Genomic DNA, 20,046 nt, shown 5'->3' on the forward strand with positions numbered 1-20,046 from the left:
TGTGCATGAACAATGGCTTGTTCATTCGAAAACGTCGTCGGAATAAATTATCAGGATATGTTGGAGTATCACTGAAATAATCATTCCATAAACGAATATGCCCTTCTTCACGATTTCTTTCGATATAAGCTCGTGGTTTTTTTTTTTAGCACCACCAATAGTAAAATTCTCAAACGCTTGATCAAAGAATTCATCAAATTTTTCATCAAATATGTCATCAAATGTATCATCAGATGATTCATCGAAAGTGTTTTGAGAAGAAGAAGCCATAGAAGTGATTAAAGATTTTTATAAACTTGTGATCAAAGAGAGAAAAAAAGAGAAGATGAGTTTGCTTGTTATAAGTAGAGAGAATAAAGAGAAGATAAGTTTGGTCTTGTTAGAAATAGAGAGAAGATAGAGAGTAGATGAGTTTGCGTGATGTTAGAAGTAGAGAGAAATATATAAAAGATGAGGAGATGAGTTTGTGTGATGCACATGAAAATACAAAGTGCAACCCGTGACACACTACACGACTTGAGTACCGTGACACACTGAACAACCCTACAAACTGATACCAAAAGATGAAACCCGTGACACACTGATACAAAAGATGAAACTGATACAAACTGATACAACCCGTGACACACTGAAATGATAGAATGGCCCGTGATGCTCCTCTCCAATGTAGCCTCTTCTTTCCCGTTACCTGAAACAAATAAAAGAACTGTCCACATCAAGAGATAACTCAACAAAACACCAAAACATTAAGTTGCTTATAGAACAAGAAACATAACATGACATAAAACAGAACAAGAGAGCAAATCATTACAAATTTAAGTAGAACATGAAACAAACTAGATTCTAAAGCCGAGAACATGAAACGTGAAACATAAAGAAGACATAAAATGAAACAACTAGAACATGAAATAAACTACTAGAACATGACACAAACATAAGGAAGACATAAAGCCGAGAGTTACATTAGCTCATTTATGAGCTTTTTCTTGAGATCTTCTTCATAATCAGCTAGATTTTCCTTTGCAAGAAGCTTCTCAAGTAGCCTCATCTTGGAGAGCTGTTGATTCATTGCCAAGTCATCCTTCTTGATGCTCCACATGCTCCACATGAACTGATAATCAGACACATCTTGCCCCTCAACCTGCGACTTCTTTCCACGAGCTTTTGCAGCCTTAACACCAGGGGGACGAGATGTTCCTTCTACACCAGCATCGCATTCATTGACTTGAGAGCTTGCTCCTGAATGTGAACCATCCGCGAACTTCCTCCTTTTGGAGCTGCTTTCAGTTTTAGATGTAGCGAGCTTACACCACTTCTGGTCGTTGCGAAGCTCGTTCCACGCATGTTCAAGGCTGAACTTCTTTTGTTGGTTGTTGAAGTAGATTTTGTGGGCTAGTTTTAGAACGTCATTGTCATTCATGCCACTGGTTTTCTCTCTTCTGGCTGCTTCATATGCCCCAGAAAACTTGCAAACTGCTTCATTGAGCTTGTGCCAACGTTGCTTGCATTGATTCCCGTCGCGTTTTTCACAGCCAGCAAGTTTTGGACTAGCCGAGAAGAGAGCCACCGCGAGACAGAATTGAACCTACAAACAAATAAAACTCGCGATCAGAACAAGAAGAAGTCTAATCTAAGCATGCATGATTGAAAAACACAACAATACATTTACCTTCCGATTCCAGTAGATCCACGGCGAGAGAGGGAGAATCGCCTTCTCGGACGAGCCACAGAGACAGAGGATTCTGTTAGGAGGTGTGGAGAGAGGGAGTCGTCGAGGATCGCAAGAAAGGAGTGTGAATCGTCGAGGATCGCGAGAAAGGAGTGTGAATCGTCGACGAGACCGACACCGAAGCAGAGCCGTCGAGGATCGCAAGAGAGACGCCGGCACGTCGACGAGATCGACAGAGAAGCGGAGTCGCCTAGGAGACCGACAGAGTCGACGATTCGACCGAGAGAGATGCCGGCTTATTCCGTCGACGAAAGATACCGTCGAGGAGAGATCAGCGCCGAGGAGAGATCACGAGGAGAGATCACCAGAGAGATTCGATGTCGTCGAGGATTCGGCAGAGAAAGAGAGAAAATGATCCGTCAAGAAAGAAAGAGGATGGTGCATATGTGACGTGTGTCCCATAAAACTGTTTCCTCTATCGCTTAATTAAACGACGTCTCTAATTAATTAACACATTTTTTTTTTAATCCTAAAACACCTAAATACGCGGCTTAGAGACCGTGATATTCATGCTCTTAACCCTTCAAGATTTTATTTTTTAAAAATGACGTGAAGATGTTACCAAACATGCTTGTGACTTAACAGAAATCACAGTGGAGAAACACGAAAAACACCTCTCTGCAACCTCGCATCAAAGACATGGAAACTTACTTTCCTTATTGAATCCAGGTCCCATGACAACTTGTGCAGGCAAAGCATGCAGCAGAACAGAGAACACATATACACTAGTTTTACCTAGGCGGTATCTTCATGTTCTTTGGAAGTGAGCTGGTTCTGTATGTATGTATCGTGAAGAAAGATCATCAAACTTAGAAAACTGCAAAGGGCAATACACTAATTGTTGCATCTAGTTTGATGAAATGTTACCAAAACTGTTTGATTTATTAGTCATTTGATTCTGAAATCATGTGAAAAGCTTGTCCATCTTGAAGAGCTTCTCCATTAAATAGTAAAGGCTATCTTCTCCCTTGTCATTGAAATCATTGTATTGCTCCAACTCAGACAACTCTGAAAGTTGCTACAGCACATAGGTAACTTGCCATTCAGGTCCAAAAAACTTAAGAAAGGGTAAAAAACGGAGTCTAGTGGCTTCATCATCCCATTCAACCCTTTCAAACCATTCTTCCTCCTTGTACTTAATAACAAACTCTTCAACCCTGGAGACACTTTGAGAATCCAATGGGAGCTTTCTCGACTCTGGACATTCTGTTACGTGGATTGTCTTTAGACATGGAAAAGGCAGAGGTTCCCAATATATGTTCTTCAACGTAGCTAGATTGTGTAAGCGTAGACTCTCTAGTTTCTGGAAAGGAATGATATTAACACTCATAGCGCTTTCTCCTGGCTTATTATTGCTTCTACTAGTCCTGAGTCAAGAACCTCAAGACTAGTGAGGCTTGGAGCGAATAACAGCCACATTAAATCCTTCAGGCCACTGCAACTACTTATATGCACACTAGCGAGATTCGGGAAGCCTTGAGTTAATAATGATAAAGTCTTCCTCGCTAACTTTATCTCTCACATTCCACACTTCCTTATGATGACTTTACGAAGACTATCCATACCTGGCAAAGCCAGTACTACAATGTGAAGACATTTCACCAACCTGGGAGCATATAACAACTTCTCCACAACCAAACTTGACTTGATACTTATGTTTAAGACTTGTAAATGTTCCAAGAGCTGCAACTCCTCCATTAAGCTCATGTCTAGCGACATTTTAGACTCTAGTAGTTGCAGTTTCATCAAACTAGACAGTTTTAATATCCCTGAAACACTCTTAAGTCTCTTCATGTAATCCAACCTCAAATGTACGAGTTTTTTCAACTCTTGTAAACCAAGAGGTAGCCGCTTCATGTATTTCCATGACAAGTCAAGATAGCGCAAGGAGACCAACTCTGATACTTGTTTCGGCAGTTTCCGGAGACTTGAGTTCCCTTAGCCGTATATGAAAGTCTCAACCACACATAGTGGGAAAATAATGCAAAGCTGTCACTGATGGAACTGTGGCAAACAAAAAAATAAATCAAGACTTTTCAATGATTATGATATTTTTGAGTTACGTCTCTTATTTAATTCTGATACATCTGTCAAAATTGACCACTTGATGTGCAGCTCAAACATGGGTAGGGACCATTAATACCTGAATGCAAAATCACTCTCCTGTTCTGTAAAATCCCTACAGGCTACAACCATCTTCATGGGCACGCTCAGCATAAAGAAGAAACTTTGATATGTTAGTTTTGGATAATTGGCAACTCCATCATTTTCACATTTCAGAATTCCCAAGTAGCACAAGAACCTCAGCAACGCATACAGTAGAATGATCAGATGAACACTTAAGGATACAGAAGTGGTAGAAGAAAGGGCAGAACGATCAATACAAACGTTTTGAGAATATAACAATTGCTACCATGACCAAACTTGAGATCTAGAGACACTATGGAATGTAGTAGTGACTCCTCCCAATGCTGTCAAATTCGATATACCATTGATACTACCAAGTCTCCTCAAGTATTCCGATTCGGGTGTATCCGTGTTTTCAACTCTAGTATAGCAATTGGTAGTCGAATGACAAGTTGAGATATCTCAAAGAGACCAACTGAGATATTTCATCCAGCAGTACACTGAGATTACTAGTCCATGAATCTGAGACAACTAGCCTAGACTTAGACCATAAGAATTCACCTCATATAGTTACTAATTAGTAGTTTCTCTCTGGAGGAACATAGTTCTAGTTCAGAGCTCTACGAAATAACAACAACTTCACTTGTGAAAGGATTCAAAAAATCTTCATAGAGAAAAATCATCAGGCAGGTGGCTCTCACACTGAAAGTTGATCAAATCAGCCCCGCTATATAGGGTATAATATACCTATAGACTGACGAACCATATCCAGATCCAAAAACAAAATAAACAGAAACATAACACACAAATATACAAGCAATTACAAAACGGAACTGTATAACTTTTATGTAAAGTTTCTTGAGAGTAATGATATTCACACCAAACAAACAGTAAACACAGAATATACATGAACATATAGAAAATAAATTGATTAGAAACACCAACTTTTTTGAGAGTGGACGCAAGCAGTAGACACAATTTCAAGTGGATGCAAAAGTAGAAGAGAGTTCCATCAGAATTTCGAGAACTGTTTCAGTTTCGGAAGGACCGATGGAACGTGGGAAACGCTCTTTAGTCTCTTCGTCCTCCCACTCAACCTTATCTATCCAGTCCCGTTCTCCACTGTGGATGACAAGCTCTTCACCCGCGCTGCTGCAACTTTTAGAATCAAATGGAAGCTTTCTCAGATTTGGACACCTATCTATCCTGAATTTCTTCAAACGTGGGAAAGGGAGAGGACCCCAATAGATGCTCTTCAGCTCTGGCAAATCATACGCTCTAGTTTCTGAAAAGGAATGATGGTAACTGCCTCATTCTCTGTGAGAATATTCGCAGCTTTTTCTTTGTTGATTGTATCCTCTACTTGAGTTGAACTACCAACGGTAAGAACTTTTAAGTTTGGTGCGAACAAAAGCCATGTCAAGTCCTTTAGACCATGGCATCTAACTACATGCACTGTAGAGAGGTTTGGGAAGCTTACATTTGTTGGACTTTTGTTCAATGATGGTGTACTCCTCTTGACATTTATCTCCACCATTCTACTATGCTCCATTTCGAGCTTACTGAGAACCGCCATATCTGGAAGAGTCAATATTGATTCCTCCTCAAGGATTCGAATAGATAACTCTTGAATAGCTCAAGAATATCTGGGTGGCTTTCTAATGTGATTTTCCCAACATTACTACGGAATAAATCCCAAGCTTCGTTGGACTCCAAACACTTAACTTCCATTGGATCATCAACCCTCATTTGGCCACATACTTCCCTAGAACGAGTAGTGAACACTACTTTGCATCCATTTTCCCTAGTCGGAAATGGGACTCCGATTTCTTTTAAATCCACTTCTTTCCAAATGTCATCCAATAACAAGACAAATTTCATTGTCTTCATACGAGCGTACAAATCAGCGACCTTCTGGCTCTTCTCTTTTTGTTTCCAATCCTCTCTAAGAAATCCTAGTTTCTCAGCAATCGCATCTTGAATCATCTCAACCCGTAGCTCGCTGGACACCACAACAAATATGACAATTTCGACCCCGTCAACTGTGTGCTCAATAAATTTATTGTTGATCTGTTCGAGAAGAGTTGTTTTTCCTACTCCACCCATACCATAGAGACCCATAATCCCAGTCTCATGATCCATGAGGTGCTCCATTGCCCTTTTGAGCATTTTTTCTTGACCAACAATCGTCTTTGGTAAAGGCCTCTCCACTGCCACAGCTATCGCTTCAAACACTCCTTTAGATTCTAAAACTTCAACTTTTTTCAGCATCTCGAAAACCCTTTTCCCGTAGCTATGACTTGAGCTCAATTTTTTTGTACAAAGACCACAAATACACAACTTTTCAAGTTCATCTCTACGGGTAAGAAGCAAATCATAGACTTGATTTTGGATATTCTCGACACTCGTAAGCCATACCTCAACTTCGTTAAGCCTTTGAAGACCCTCGCTTTCTTGCCTCTGCACCGTTGTCAACACATCAGCTCGCCTTGCTCTGAGTACCTTCATGGTGTCCTCTAGAGCCGCCAGATTCTTCTCATGGTTCCAAACATAATTGACTTCAACGCCAAAGCAGCTACACAGATGGGTAAACGCCTGATCAAGGACACTCGTCACAAAACCACTCATAGTTGAACCAGCTAGCCTTATCTGCGATTTGCAAAATATGAAAAACTAAAATCTTGTAATATGAGTAACAAGTGTAAATAACGAAAGGAATAATGTAAAATTGATGAACAATATAACAGTAGCCACGAGTTAAAGAGAGCGTTTGTAGTGAAGATATCCAGAGGATAGCCACACAACATTCACTACGTGTCAGGACAAAATGAGCACAGCATGCGCAGTTAAAAGATTATTAAAATGGTTCTACCGTTTTTCATTCTGCTAAACGATAGAAAGTTGATGCATAAGTAATACAGATGATTGTTTGACTTCTATACATGACGTACCCGCGGGATCAAAATTTGGGAAGTCTGCCATTTCCATGATCGGGAGTTGTGAAGCTCTCTCTCTAATAAATACCTCTTGAATATATTTTACAACTCCTGATGCTGGAACGTCTACCAATTGATCCACAATCAAATATATCTATTGTTCCTTCATTCCATTAATTCTACAGTTTCACTATCCATTACGAATTTCAAAACTATTTTCACTAGAAAAGTAACAACTCCCATGAAAATCATTTCCCTGTAGATAAGCATTCAAATAATATCCAGCTCACATAATAATCCAGAAAATGTGTTACAGAAGAGTCACAGAAAGATAAACATACCAATTCAGAGCTCACGTATGAGTTAGCTGAAGCTTAGTGAAGGTAACAAACAAAGTGCAGAGAGCTTTCTCAGCCTTGGAATTCCAGTAGTTACCCATCAGAGATGGATTCAGGACTAAGGGAATGTATGGTATGGGAGGAGTAGGCAAAATCCTACTTCAATCTTACAGACCACAATCTTATAAAATCCAGCATCTGTTTCACAACATTCTATTGTTGATCTGCGTGAAAGTGTGATGCAGCTTAGCATCTTATTTCTATGGGCTTTGGTTTTTAGTTTCCTTTTTATTCTTGTTCTAGATAAACATAAGTATTCTTAATAATTAGAAAGATAATGATTAAAGACTTTAGGATAGAATGTTAGATCATAATCCTTAAGGATTTATGTCTTTTCTTATTAGTATAAATAGTGAGCTATTGATTTGTAAGAGACACAACTTTGATTATTTGATTTATAAAACTTAGAGCTTTGTGTTAAACAACTCTTGAAACCTTGCTTCTGGGCATTCTTTAAGAATTCAACAGACTTAAGAAGGCTAAGATAGCGGGCATTCTCAGAATTCAACGATATTTTGTACATTATCGGTTACTACAGATATCCGTCAAAGTGTGATTTTGTCACTTCACCCATACCTACAGACGCGTAATTCCGAATCCATCGTTGACGAGGATATAACCATTCGACAAAATCGAGACACATAATGACACTGAACGTAGAAAAACCTCAGTCAACTGCACAAACAGAGAGAACATATTTTCAGAGAGCAATACATGTACCATAAGCTAATTCGAATTAAGTAAGAAAATAACTAGCGATGTATTTAAAAGATCAGACAGAAACAGTGATTAAAGTTTTCAATCCTATCGAGCTTGCTATTTTCCTAACACAAACACATTGGATCCAAAAGAAAGTGAATTGATCCGCAATGAAGCCTAAAACGCGGAGTTAACTTAATAATCAACTGCTAAAACAACCTGCGATACGAGGTTTTATTATGTAATGTACGAACTTTCTCTTCCGCCGAGGATTGGATATCCAAGCCTCCCTAGCTTAACCCTCGATGGACGTTGACATGATGGATGTAGCTTCAGATTCATCGAGTGACCATCTCTTTGGGCTTAACCCCCAACATATTCATTCATCAAGAATCGTTATGTTAATTTACTATATACAGTAAGTGCCATTCTCTTGTATTAGATGTTTTTGTTTGCTTAGTCTTGAGTAGATTCCCTTGAGGCCTTGAACACTTATGGACCACTATCTCACGAATCCGTCCATAGTCTAAGTGGGTTGTTGACCTCAACCATCAGAAACTGTGGTCTTGAGAGGTTTGGCCAAATTGATGTATCTATAAATGGAAGTTACTTTTGTTTTGTTTGGGTTATCAACTAAATATTTCACAATGATCATCAAAACTGTTATTAATCCGGTAACTTGAAATAATTAGCAACTCGTTCTTGCTTGGAACAAAGAAACTACGCGTCATGAGAGAAAGAATAAAAAAGTTATAGCGTTTTGTACAAACAATATTCCTCAGACTATAACAATTGTGACAATTGACAAAGCATTCAAAACATCCAACAAATATATTCGTCAGCTAACGTAAACAAAGACCAGATACTGGACTGTGTATATATGAAAACATGCAGAGTATGCATCTATCAAATTAAATTTTGGACCTCCAATGATTGCATTAGATTAAAATTAAGTGCAATTATCTCGGATAGTCATTTTTTACTTTTTGTCACATAAATAACCTCAAGAAAGAAAATGACCAAAATAATCTTTTTTTATTTTGAAAATTTTATTTTTTATTTTAAAAATTTTATTTTTTATTTTTAAAATTTGAAACTCTATCCCCAAAATATCAGCCTTTTAACTCTAAATCCTAAGTTTATATTAGTTAAATAAAAATACATTTTTACAATTTAATAAAATTAATTTGGTCATTTTCTTAATTGACAGCTATTTTTGTGATAAAAACTTAAAAATGATTATACTAGATAATTTTCTCTAAAAATAATGTTTGGCATTTATCATCTACACATAAGAGACCTACCATAACAAGAAACAGAGCAAACTCCTAGTCAGGAACCCAAGGCCAAGACAAAAACTACCATAACAAGAAACTACAATGTCTGAGGATATAAGCGGTTTCAAAGTTGCTCTGCTGCGGAACATCTCTAGAACGAGACGTGCTTAGATGTGGGACTCCAACGGCTTTCAAATTCACTTTCTCCCATATATCATCCAGCAACAGCACAAACTTTCACCTCCTGAGGACATTGTGTATATCAAGGCCTCTCTGTTTTCATTCTTTTGGTCCCACTCCTCTCCCCCATCAAGGCCTAGCTTTTTGGCAATGTCTCCTTGAATCCTATGGATCTCTGGAGTTTTAGACACCACAACCCATATGATAACCTCGAAGCAGCCTACTCCACCCATGCCATACATACCCACAATCTCGACTCCTCCTTCCATGAGATGAATCCATACCCTTTCGAACATTGTTTCTTGACCAACAATGGTGGGTTGAACAGGCATCTCATCCACCTTAGCCACCGAAATTGTCTCAGTCACCTCAGAAAACTCTCCTTGAGAACTGAGACTCTCAACCTCCTTCAGCATCATAACTATCCAGCTCACATTAATAATTCAGAAAATGTGAAACAGAAGAGACAGAGAAAGATCAAAGAAATGATCAAAAACATATAGAGAAAGTGGTAAAAGGTGGAGAAACATACCAATTCAGAGCTCACGTATGAGTTAGCTGAAGCTGAGTGAAGGTAACAAACAAAGTCCAGAGAGCTTTCTCAGCTTTGGACTTCCAGTAGTTACCCATCAGAGATGGATTCAGGACTAAGGGAATTGTATGGTATGGGAGGAGTAGGCAAAATCCTACTTCAACCTTATAAATCCGGCATCTGTCTCACAACACTCTATTGTTGATCTGCGTGAAAGGTGTGATTTTGCCACCCCACCCATACCTACAGACGCATAATCTCGAATCCATCTTTGACGAGAATATATAACCATTCGACAAAACTGATACACATAATGACACTGAGAAGTAGAAACAACCTCCCATCACTGCACAAAACAGGGAGAACATAGTATTACAGAGCAATAAGCAAATTCGAATTAAGTAAAAAATAACTAGCGATGTATGAAAAGATAAGACTCACTAATCCATTCGGCATTCCAATGGAATATCAACACAACACACATTCGATCCGCAATGGAAACTAAAACGAGAACTGTTAAAGCAACAGAAGTACCTGCGAGGATACTAGTTTATATTCATCATCACTATGTAATTTCCGAGCTTATCTTCTCTTCCGCCGAGGATTCGATTCTATCCCAAGCCTCTCTAGCTTAACCTCGAGAATCGAGATGATGGTACAGGGCCCGTTATACTATGGCCCAAACAAACCTTCAGGGGTTCATAACCTCATCTTGAATGAATGTCATGTGTTATCGGTTTATATATTTTGATTGATTTAGAAATCCATATAATATTTATAAATCCAAGTAAAATATGTAAATCCGGAATTTTTCCCTCGGATTTGAGTCTTTGTATTTTTAACTAAAAAATCCAAACAAATTCATTCAAATCCATTATAAAATCAAATATATTAGTAAATTCGTACTATTGAATAACACTTGATTTGATACAGAATTTATGAATCATTAAACCAATAACACATGATTTTAATACAGATTTGAAAATCATAGAACCAATAACACTAGATTTAGTTCGGATTTTTAAATCCATTAAAATACAACAACCAATAATCCTTAAAAGTTGTTTCACTATATAAGGAAAGTATCATTCTCTTGGTTTTTGTGTGCTTAGAGCATGAGCATTGGTGAACCCCTCCTTGGGGTTCATATGATTTTTTTAATATTTTTTTGTGGGTCCATGAATAGTTATGAACCTGTATTTGTCCTTTTCTGCATTGGTGAACCTGAAGAAAGAGTTCATAAGACTAAAATAATAATATTTAATTTTTTTTTTTTAATTCAAATTAACTTGTCGATTTTTGTCTTTTTAATATTTAATTGAACCCTAGAACGAACAAGCTTGTCGATTTTAACCAAGAAATCGAATCCCCCTTCTGGATTTGGAACCCTAATACGAAACCCCCAAATCGAATTAAAATCCTAGATAAATGAACCCTAGAACGAACAACCATGTCGATTTTAACCAAGAAATCAAAACCCCCTTTTCGATTTGTAACCCTAAGACGAAACCCCCAAATCGATTTCCCTTAACCTAGAAAGCTCTCGACCTCTCGACCCCAGATCGAATGAATCAAACCGTCGGAGTGGTGGAGACTCACCTCAGATCTTCTACGAGTGATTCCGACGGTGATTTGATCGACAAAATCAACGGGTATCGAGTCGCACAGAGAATCGCCTCAGAGACGGAGAAACCCTAGGTAACGAAGAGAGAAGGGAAAATGAGATATCCAACGCGAAACTCTTTTTTTATCACTCAACACGCGAGCTCGCGTAGCCTCTCCCTCGTCGACGCGTGTCATGAACCCGTATCGTACGGGCTCACGCGGAAGAGCCGGTTCACGGGTTTAAACTCATTTTCTCTTTTATTTTAATACAACGGGCCTATGATCCCGAGCCCACGAACCGCGCAAGATCCGCCGCTGCGGATGGTCTTAGTTTTGAGTAGATTCCCTTGAGGCCTTGAACTCTCATGTGACTATATATGACGTCAACCATCAAAAATTGTATTCTTGAGAGGTTTGGCTGAGACTACAAAAACCAATTCCATCATTGTTTTATTTCCCCGGTTCCTAGTTTTGCGTGTTAAGTCAAGGTTTATCCTAGGCCTGGGCATCCGGGTCTTCGGGTCGGGTTCGGGTCGGATATTGTCGGGTCCGGATCCTTCGGGTCCTAGCAATTTAGACTCATATAGGTACCTATAACTTTTCGGGTCGGTTCTGGGTCGGATCTTGTCGGATCCGGATCGGTTCGGGTCTATAATTTCAATACCCGTAAAATATCCAAAATTTTCTGGTATATTTCGGATTCGGATCGGTTCGGGTATTTAGGATCCGAAATAGACCCGAAATACCCGAACTGGACCCGAAAACCCATAACATACCCAAATTTTACCTAAATACCCAAATTATATTTTCTAAAAATCTAAAATTTCACCCAAAACCTACAATTATACCCGAAAATCCAAACCCGAAACTTTAAAAAAAATCCAAAATACCAAAAATATACTCAATCACCCAAATATACTTAGTATGTACAATTATTTGAGGGTACTTCGGGTACCCGAACGGGTCTCGGGTAGGACCCGGACCCGAACCTAGACCCGCGGGTCCCAAAAAAAGACCCAATAGGTACTTAGCATGGACCCGGATCCGAACCTGTATTTTCGGATCGGTTCCGGTTCGGGTCTTCGGATCCGGGTAAAATGCCCAGGCCTAGTTTATCCAAATTGATGTGTCTAGTAGTGGAAGTTACTTTTGTTTGTTTTTGTTATAAACTAGGGATATTTTAGCGCCGGGGTCGAATATTTGATTTGATGCCGTTTTCCAAAACCTTGTGTTGTTGGTATTTAGTTGTGATGAGTGTATGTAGATGAGTGTTGTTGAAAGGTTCGTCATGTTTAAAAAGTGTTGTAATTGGTATTTTAGTGGAAGTTAGTGTAATGAAACTGTTTATATTTTGGGTCGATAAATGAGGGTATGGTTCGATTGTTAGAGTAATATCTGTTGTTAAGGACTAAAGTCGTTATTCCAAAATATGGTTGAGCATGTTGTAGGAAAAATTAAATTTATGTTATCGTGTACGTAATATATATCTACAGCTGTATGAAGAGCTAATGCATTTTTGTGTTAGAAATATCTTCAGACTTCGATAACCTAAGTGTTTTTCATATTTTAATACCCAAACGAACTTAAAGTTTCTAATCGATCGTGATAAGCATTCATACTTCATTGCATGGGAAGAAAATATATTTTTTCCGTGTTAGAGGTAATATATGTTTTTTTTTTTAATTATTTTAGAAGAAAATCAAAATGGAAACAAACTAAGCTAGGATTAGCAATCGAGAACTCAAAGCTTTAACATGCACCCCAATTCAAAAATTGGAAATTAAAGGTTATGAAGAACGTGAACGTGTTTATATAAAAACTGAGAGTTTTTATTTTCTTAGGATGTTTTAAATCTCTTCGTCATTTGACAAAAGGGTGATTGAGTTGTTTACTATTATCTCTAATGATGTTTTCTTTGTATTTTATTGAAAGACTACAGATCAGTCCGACGGAAGCATGGCCATCAGATTAAAATAGTCAATAATGAACCAAATAATGTAGATTACTAATGCGAAAAGATTTCCGTTAATAGAAAAACGAACAACCACGATAGAGTTTTTGTCAGAAACAGCAAAGCAGAAAAGATAGACTGTGCTTATACTAAGTGGCAAAGCTCAAAATGCAAAAACAGGAAATGGTAGAAAAACGTGGTTGTTCGGTCATTAGATATGACTCATTCCACACGTGCTTTCTTCGAGGCACACCCTTCGATATCAACTCCTTCGCATGCTGCTTCAAGCCCTGCAGGTAGACCATCAGAGGTGGTGGGTTCCTCTGCAACATTGCATGAGCTTCCACCTATACAATCCGACCCTGGGACCACAGTTCGAGGAATCGTCGGCTCAAGATCCTGAGCACCTTCCTGACATAAACCAATGAAATATTTGTGTTTAGCTATTTATAAATAAAGAAATTCACATAAGGAGAAGGAAGCAGCACTTACAGCAAAGCTTGGGATGGGTGCAAGTTCTCGTGCAGAAAAGATGCGAGAAATAGTGAAGGTTTGGTGGTTTGCAGTGAAATTGAAGTCTTTTAACTTGAGCTGGAAAGTGTAGGTGTTCCCAATCACATCAGCTAGTAGGGCTGTTCAATATGGCAAAACCGAACCGTACCGAACCAAACCGAACCGAAATAGATAATATGGTTTGGATTTGGTATATACCATACAAACCGAATGGATATGATTTTTAAAAAACCGTAGGATTTGGATATGGTTCGGTATATAACCGATAAAACCGAATAAACCGAATAAAACCGATCAAAAAATAGAAACATGTAAATATGTATATATTTTATAACAACTTATGAAAATCATAAGTTAATTTTTTTGCTAATAACTATTACCATATTTTTTACAGTAATAAAATAGTCCTGATTTGTAAAACACTTGAACTATAATTAAATAACAATTCATCGCAAACATGCTTCTTATTTTCTTAGTCTTCTTTTGATCTTTTTGCTTTAATTTAGCATTGACTAAATTGAAATAAAAATTATAAATTTGATGATAACAATTAGTGGAAATTCTTCACAATTTTTTTAATCTATAAACGAATAGAGTTTCGTGTTTAATAGAAGAAACATGACTTTAATGAACGCTAAATATGAAAGAATATAATAACTTATTTTTTGTGCTTCGTGCTTCTGTTTTATTTTTTGTTTTTTATTTTTATTATCAAAATTTTGAGCTTTGATTTTAATTATAGATTTGATTATTTTATTAGATGATAGAAACATTTTTTATTTTTGTTCTTTTATTTAATCTTATAATATTTTTTGATAAATGAATGTGTTGACAACAAGACTCTAAAATTCATATAATATGATCCCAAAATAAAGAATTATATTTTTTGGTATAAAACCGAATAAACCGAAAATCGACGGTATATAAACCGAACCGAACCGAAGTAAATATGGATTTAGAATGGTAGTTATATTTTACTAACCGAAATACCGAAAAACCGAAAAAACCAAACCGAAACCGAACCGATATCCGGATTGAACACCCCTATCAGCTAGTGATCGAGGTAGCTCAGTGTGAACCTGAGCATTAACACCAATCCCCTGCAAACCGATAAGATTATTAGAATACGTTAGAGTTGGAAAAATAGTAACAAAAGAAAAAATCGAAAGCCTATAAGCCCCACCACAATCTGAGCAGCTTCGGATGCTAAAACGTGAGTCAGTTTAGCAACCTCCTTATCGAAGCCAACAAAACCAGCAATGCCAGTGACGTCTGACACAGAGAAAACCACTCGATACCTGTCGGGCATAACAATTTTTTAATTCGGTATCCTTCCATGGCGCAAACAAATTTGAAATTGAAATAACTACCTCAGTTTAGCCACAGCATTTGTTAGGTTGCATGGGACACATGTGAATGAAGATTCTTGGCGTGTGAGTTTTGTAGAGCAAACAGAGCAGCCAATATAACACCACCCCTCATCTTCCTGCACACCAGTTACTTTGGCAGTACAGAGAAACTCGATGATCTGTTAGAGTATGGAACACACATCAATATTAACCTATTATTAATGGTTGAAAATTGCACACACATTATTCTATACCTGAGGATCACCAGTCAGAACAAAATTGTTGAGCTCTGCAATGGTGAGGGGCTCGATCTTTTGTGCATGAACCATCTTAGTTGAAGACTCTCCCTGGTCTGTCCCACCGCCGGGCAATCTGTAACAAAATTCAATGAAGCAGTAAACGATATGCAAAACTGACAATATAAATAGTTATAGCAGTGTGAATAAAAATGAAAAACTTGCGGGTTAATAATGTGGAGGAGCTATATATATAAATGTATTGTGTAATAAAAAATGAAAGTAGTGTGGAGGAGCTATATATATAAATGTAGTATGTAATAAAAATGAAAGGACTTACCGGTTTAATGCTTCTGCTCCGACAGTAGTCTCACAATCAAAGAACACACGTGTGGCAGAAGTGCCATTCAGATACAAATTGCCTGCCAAAACGTTCATAATTATCTAAGTGAACGACCACCGGACCATGACTACGTGAAAACTATGAAATATTGCACTAACAGAGAATACGGAAAGGCAAGTCAATGAAGATCATCCAACTCAAATGATCTCTTACCGGAAACTATCTTCGGATTTATGCTGGTGACCAGAACAATTCGTGGCTCTTTACCGTATCCATCAAACTTGCCATGGAACGCAAGGGCCAGAGAATCATACTTACACAAACATTTACATCCCTGCACATAATAAGTTACGAAGAATTTAAAATGGCTGCTTTTATGTAATCAATCATAAGAAGCAGAGATCAGATAACCGAGCTTACCCTTCTAGGCGTAAAGTTAGCATAACACGCTGTGCCCTAGGTAGACGGTCCGTTATTGTGCTCCTTATTGCACGAAGCTCACCCATAACGTCTAATATCATCGTATGCACCCAACATTAATCCTTATATGAAAAAAAAATAAAGGAATAAATACCTGGAAGTTGTTTCCCTGTGTTTGCGAGCTCAAGTATCTGGTCGTATGGTCGGAAACGGAAATGCTCTGTCGGAATTTTCCTCGTAGTGGTTGCTAACTTTTCAAAAGCAGTCCCCTCATTGAAACGAATGGAGACAGGCCCATCAGAAAGTCTGAATTTCGGGTTGCTGCGTGTGACATCGAACCCACTTAAGGTGTACACAGAGCCTTCGCTTAAACGACCCCTAAACGTAAGTTGTATAGCCGCAGGAACAGACCCTTGGATAAGCGTCGACTGTTCATATGAAGAAAAAGCAAAAATTAAGAACAGTTAACAAACCATGAAAGACTTACTACGTGATTGTAAAATTGGAAGAATTTTTCTAAACATCAAGAGATTGAACCGAGAAGATAATTATGAAAGTGTGAAAAGAAACTTACATGCTCATCAACTAATAACATCTCTACGCTCATCAGCTGTCCCCTTTTGTTCATGTTTAGAACCTCAAGAGGCGGACCTCCGCCGTATTGAAACATCTCCCGGCCCTCAAATCAGCGAGAACAGTGTACGAATTAGCCATCTGAATCGGTCGGTTGGAAATCGAATGTTTTGAGTTGGAGTTTCAGATTTGGTTTGAGCTGGGGTTTTCATGATAGGAATGTGAGGTATATATAGCTGCAGATCCAGGCAGTTTTAGAGGTAACGAAAAGTCTAACCGAAAACTCAAGGAAAGAGGAGTGGATTAATGAAGAGAAAACGCAAAATAAATTACGGATTAAAGAAGATATGAGACGTTACGGGTAGGAAAGGGAGCGGGTTGTGTCAAGGTACGGTGGGAAAAAGAAAAAAAAAACACATCGAAATGTCAAAACACGCGAGAAGTTGGCTCGTCTGAAGAAGAAGAAGAACACAGAATAACCCTAAATCTACGCGGCTGTAAACGACCCTGATCACCTGGGCCTAAGACTGGGCTCTTTTAAAAACACATGAAACCGAAGCCCAAAGATAAATAAGACGTGTGCGACTCAAACGGAAGCGAGACCACGCGCACTCCTGCGCAGATCGCGTGAACAACACCGTGTCTATACCGGATCGACACGTGTCATCATTTCCCCCACTCTAAAAAAGCACTCTAAAAAAGGACGTGGATAGCCTAAGCAGGCAGAAAACTTGGCTTTATTATATAAGATGATTTACAATGATCATAAAAACTGTTATTCCGGTGAATTGAAATAATAATCAACTCGTGCTTGCTTGGAACACATAATCAAATCAAATTTAGATACGAGTTGACTAAAACTAGTTGTTCTGTACACACAAGATTCCAAGACAATATAACAATTGTGACATATTTTTCAGAACATCCAAATAAAATTCGTTAGCTAACGTAAACAAACACCAGATACTGGACTGTGTATATTATTAGAACATGCAGTCATGCAAAAGTATGCATCTATCAAATCAAACTTTGAAACTCACATGATTGCAGGTTTAAAAGTAATGTTTTGCCATACCATCTATATAACAGACCTACCATAACAATTAACAAGAATCAGAGGCAAACTCGGAGTCAAGAACCCAGGGCCAAGACAAAAACTAGGAAACTACAATGTCAGAGCATAAGCTGTTTCAAAATTGCTCTGATGCGGAACTTCTAATCTGATTCATTTAACAAGATTAGGATAATCCAACACCACATGATTAAAACTCAAGTCTTACACACCAAGTGAAGGATACCAAAACGTATAAGATCAACAACCAACACAACAGTGTGATGCAGAACATGAAACCAAGTCATGAATCGAGATCAAAAGGAGCCAAGAAGCAAACACATTTGGACTCAATTACATTCACTGATCCAAAAACCACCAAACTACAAACGCATAAAGATTAAAAACTTCAACCGAATCACCACCACCACACAACATCTCCATAACAAACAATAAAGAAGTTAGTAACATTCCAAAACAAAAGGAACAAACAAACAAGATCTCACTACTTAGCAACCATCCTCGCAATAAAATCCTCATACCTAATCTTCCCATCGGATCCCACATCCACCTCCTTGATCCACTCATCGAACTCACTCCCCTCCAGCTTCTCCCCGATACTCGTCAATATATGCCTCAGATCCGCCACCGCCACGAACCCACTCCCTTCCTTGTCGAGCACCTTGAACGCATCTCGGAGCTGGCGATCGAACGGCTCCGTCTTCAGGTGCTTCGCCATCAGATCGAGGAACCTCTCGAAATCGAAGGGGGAGGTGAGGCTCTCGGAGGCGGTTATGGATTTCAGCTGGGCTTGGGTCGGGTTCCCGCCGAGGGATCGCATCAGGATCCCGAGCTCGGAGGGCGCGATTTTGCCGTCGCCGTCGGTGTCGAAGAGCGTGAAGGCTTCCTTCATTGAGGAGACCTGGTCGTCGCTCAAGCCGTCCTTGCCCATTGTGTATTCCGGGTTTTCGGGTCGGATTCCGGGTCGGGATTTCTCTCCTTTGATTTGGTTTTTTTTTTTTTCTGTACAGCGAAGATTGAGAACGGAGTGTGTGGTGGCAGTTTGCGACTTTTAAAACGGAACAAGTGTCGATTCGAAATATCTAGATCTGAGGCCCATTTAGCTCTGGCCCTTTGAAGCCTGGCCCATTTTATTTACTTAACATTTCTTAAACTTTTTGTTAAGTGTAGATAAGACTGTAGAGTTTCAACATCAAATCAAAATGTTAGCTACTCTTGAGCTCGATTTGCATAAGTCTAGGTGAAGTGGTGAACATACACCACTTGTATCACGATTCCTTAGTAATGTTTTTTTATTCTTAATGGGCATCTCAAATGTTAATGAATAAAACTAGATGTATTTAAGTGGATAAACATGTATCTAATTTGATTCTGTGCTTCATTTCGTCATCTTCTTTCTTGTCTACCATAAATGTGAAAGTTAAAGTTTAACAGATCGAAGAAATTGGATTTTACTTCTTTTTTTTTTTTTGGTCAAAAATTGGATTTTTCTATTTATGAATGTTGAAACGTGTTAGAAAAACCAATTGCTTAGAATGTTTAAGTCCACCATACATTTAATGATTAAGTGAGAAAGTGGGGGTAAAGAGAAATCAACATGACCTAATATTTTCCTTAAACCATGGCCTATAGAGTCATTGTCAAAGTGATATAGGAATTATAAAAAGTTTGTATTTGTTCCACTGACTTGGATTTATGGGGCACAAAGACAATTTGGCTAAATGCATTGGTCACCATCAATGTATCTAGCAAATCATACCATCATGTGATTTAAAAGCCACCTTCCACTTGAATAATATTCACATGTTTGAGTTCTATACTTTATCGTTCTTTAGTGTGCTTTGAAATTGTGTTTCACTTGTTTGAATTTTTTGCATTATCCTTGTCAATCTCCATTATCCCTGGATGGAAAAACTATCCAACACTCCTTATCAGCGATCAATGAGAGGCAGATTATTCAAAGTATTTTAATGATCATTCAATTGCACATAACTTAAATCATTTAGATAACAATTTATCTTGACGTAAGATTTCACCTTAATTATGGACAAGGACTGTTATACAGATTCATGCATGTAATATCAAACATCATACATTAATCACGTG

The 20,046-nt window shown here is 38.3% G+C and overlaps 5 protein-coding genes across 5 annotated transcripts; all 5 read right to left on the reverse strand.

The window, feature by feature from the left end:
• Window positions 1-958: 958 nt before the first annotated feature.
• Window positions 959-3,448, reverse strand: LOC111208751 (glutathione S-transferase T3-like). The gene is made up of 3 exons (XM_022708155.2): window positions 3,336-3,448; window positions 1,670-1,742; window positions 959-1,585 (listed from the first exon to the last, which is right to left on the reverse strand). The coding sequence occupies exons 1-3, from the start codon at window positions 3,446-3,448 to the stop codon at window positions 959-961; spliced, it is 813 nt and encodes a 270-aa protein (XP_022563876.2).
• Window positions 3,449-4,676: 1,228 nt separating this feature from the next.
• Window positions 4,677-7,875, reverse strand: LOC111208980 (probable disease resistance protein At1g12290). The gene is made up of 2 exons (XM_022708672.2): window positions 6,808-7,875; window positions 4,677-6,505 (listed from the first exon to the last, which is right to left on the reverse strand). Exon 2 carries the CDS (start codon window positions 6,482-6,484, stop codon window positions 5,444-5,446), a length of 1,041 nt encoding a protein of 346 aa, XP_022564393.1. The 5' UTR covers window positions 6,485-6,505; window positions 6,808-7,875; the 3' UTR covers window positions 4,677-5,443.
• Window positions 4,837-5,432, reverse strand: LOC111208979 (disease resistance protein RPS5-like). Its single transcript, XM_022708671.1, has 2 exons — window positions 5,234-5,432; window positions 4,837-5,141 (listed from the first exon to the last, which is right to left on the reverse strand). The coding sequence occupies exons 1-2, from the start codon at window positions 5,430-5,432 to the stop codon at window positions 4,837-4,839; spliced, it is 504 nt and encodes a 167-aa protein (XP_022564392.1).
• A 5,592-nt stretch (window positions 7,876-13,467) lies between the features above and the next one.
• LOC106406716 lies at window positions 13,468-16,965 on the reverse strand. The gene is made up of 10 exons (XM_048766890.1): window positions 16,870-16,965; window positions 16,450-16,723; window positions 16,296-16,324; window positions 16,089-16,209; window positions 15,873-15,954; window positions 15,551-15,668; window positions 15,318-15,475; window positions 15,131-15,245; window positions 13,927-15,047; window positions 13,468-13,845 (listed from the first exon to the last, which is right to left on the reverse strand). The coding sequence occupies exons 1-9, from the start codon at window positions 16,963-16,965 to the stop codon at window positions 14,925-14,927; spliced, it is 1,116 nt and encodes a 371-aa protein (XP_048622847.1). The 3' UTR covers window positions 13,468-13,845; window positions 13,927-14,924.
• A 1,286-nt stretch (window positions 16,966-18,251) lies between these two features.
• LOC111208752 (probable calcium-binding protein CML13) lies at window positions 18,252-19,204 on the reverse strand. The gene has a single exon (XM_022708158.2). The coding sequence runs from the start codon at window positions 18,869-18,871 to the stop codon at window positions 18,425-18,427; it is 447 nt and encodes a 148-aa protein (XP_022563879.1). The 5' UTR covers window positions 18,872-19,204; the 3' UTR covers window positions 18,252-18,424.
• Window positions 19,205-20,046: the final 842 nt, after the last annotated feature.

Source organism: Brassica napus, chromosome C8 (assembly GCF_020379485.1).
Source record: "Brassica napus cultivar Da-Ae chromosome C8, Da-Ae, whole genome shotgun sequence".
Taxonomy (NCBI): domain Eukaryota; kingdom Viridiplantae; phylum Streptophyta; class Magnoliopsida; order Brassicales; family Brassicaceae; genus Brassica; species Brassica napus.

Bases quoted from the DNA above. Each gene is read 5' to 3' on its own strand.
- LOC111208751 (XM_022708155.2), bottom strand. From the start codon at position 3,448: ATGTCGCTAGACATGAGCTTAATGGAGGAGTTGCAGCTCTTGGAACAT. The intron at 1,743-3,335 runs GTTGGTGAAATG...ACCTCCTAACAG, and splicing joins AAGTTGTTATATGCTCCCAG to AATCCTCTGTCTCTGTGGCT. The intron at 1,586-1,669 runs GTAAATGTATTG...ATTTGTTTGTAG, and splicing joins GGATCTACTGGAATCGGAAG to GTTCAATTCTGTCTCGCGGT.
- LOC111208979 (XM_022708671.1), bottom strand. From the start codon at position 5,432: ATGGCGGTTCTCAGTAAGCTCGAAATGGAGCATAGTAGAATGGTGGAG. The intron at 5,142-5,233 runs GTAGTTCAACTC...ATTCCTTTTCAG, and splicing joins CTTAAAAGTTCTTACCGTTG to AAACTAGAGCGTATGATTTG.
- LOC111208980 (XM_022708672.2), bottom strand. From the start codon at position 6,484: ATGAGTGGTTTTGTGACGAGTGTCCTTGATCAGGCGTTTACCCATCTG.
- LOC106406716 (XM_048766890.1), bottom strand. From the start codon at position 16,965: ATGTTTCAATACGGCGGAGGTCCGCCTCTTGAGGTTCTAAACATGAAC. The intron at 16,210-16,295 runs GTAAGCTCGGTT...TATTATGTGCAG, and splicing joins CTAACTTTACGCCTAGAAGG to GGATGTAAATGTTTGTGTAA. The intron at 15,048-15,130 runs GTGGGGCTTATA...ATCGGTTTGCAG, and splicing joins CCGAAGCTGCTCAGATTGTG to GGGATTGGTGTTAATGCTCA.
- LOC111208752 (XM_022708158.2), bottom strand. From the start codon at position 18,871: ATGGGCAAGGACGGCTTGAGCGACGACCAGGTCTCCTCAATGAAGGAA.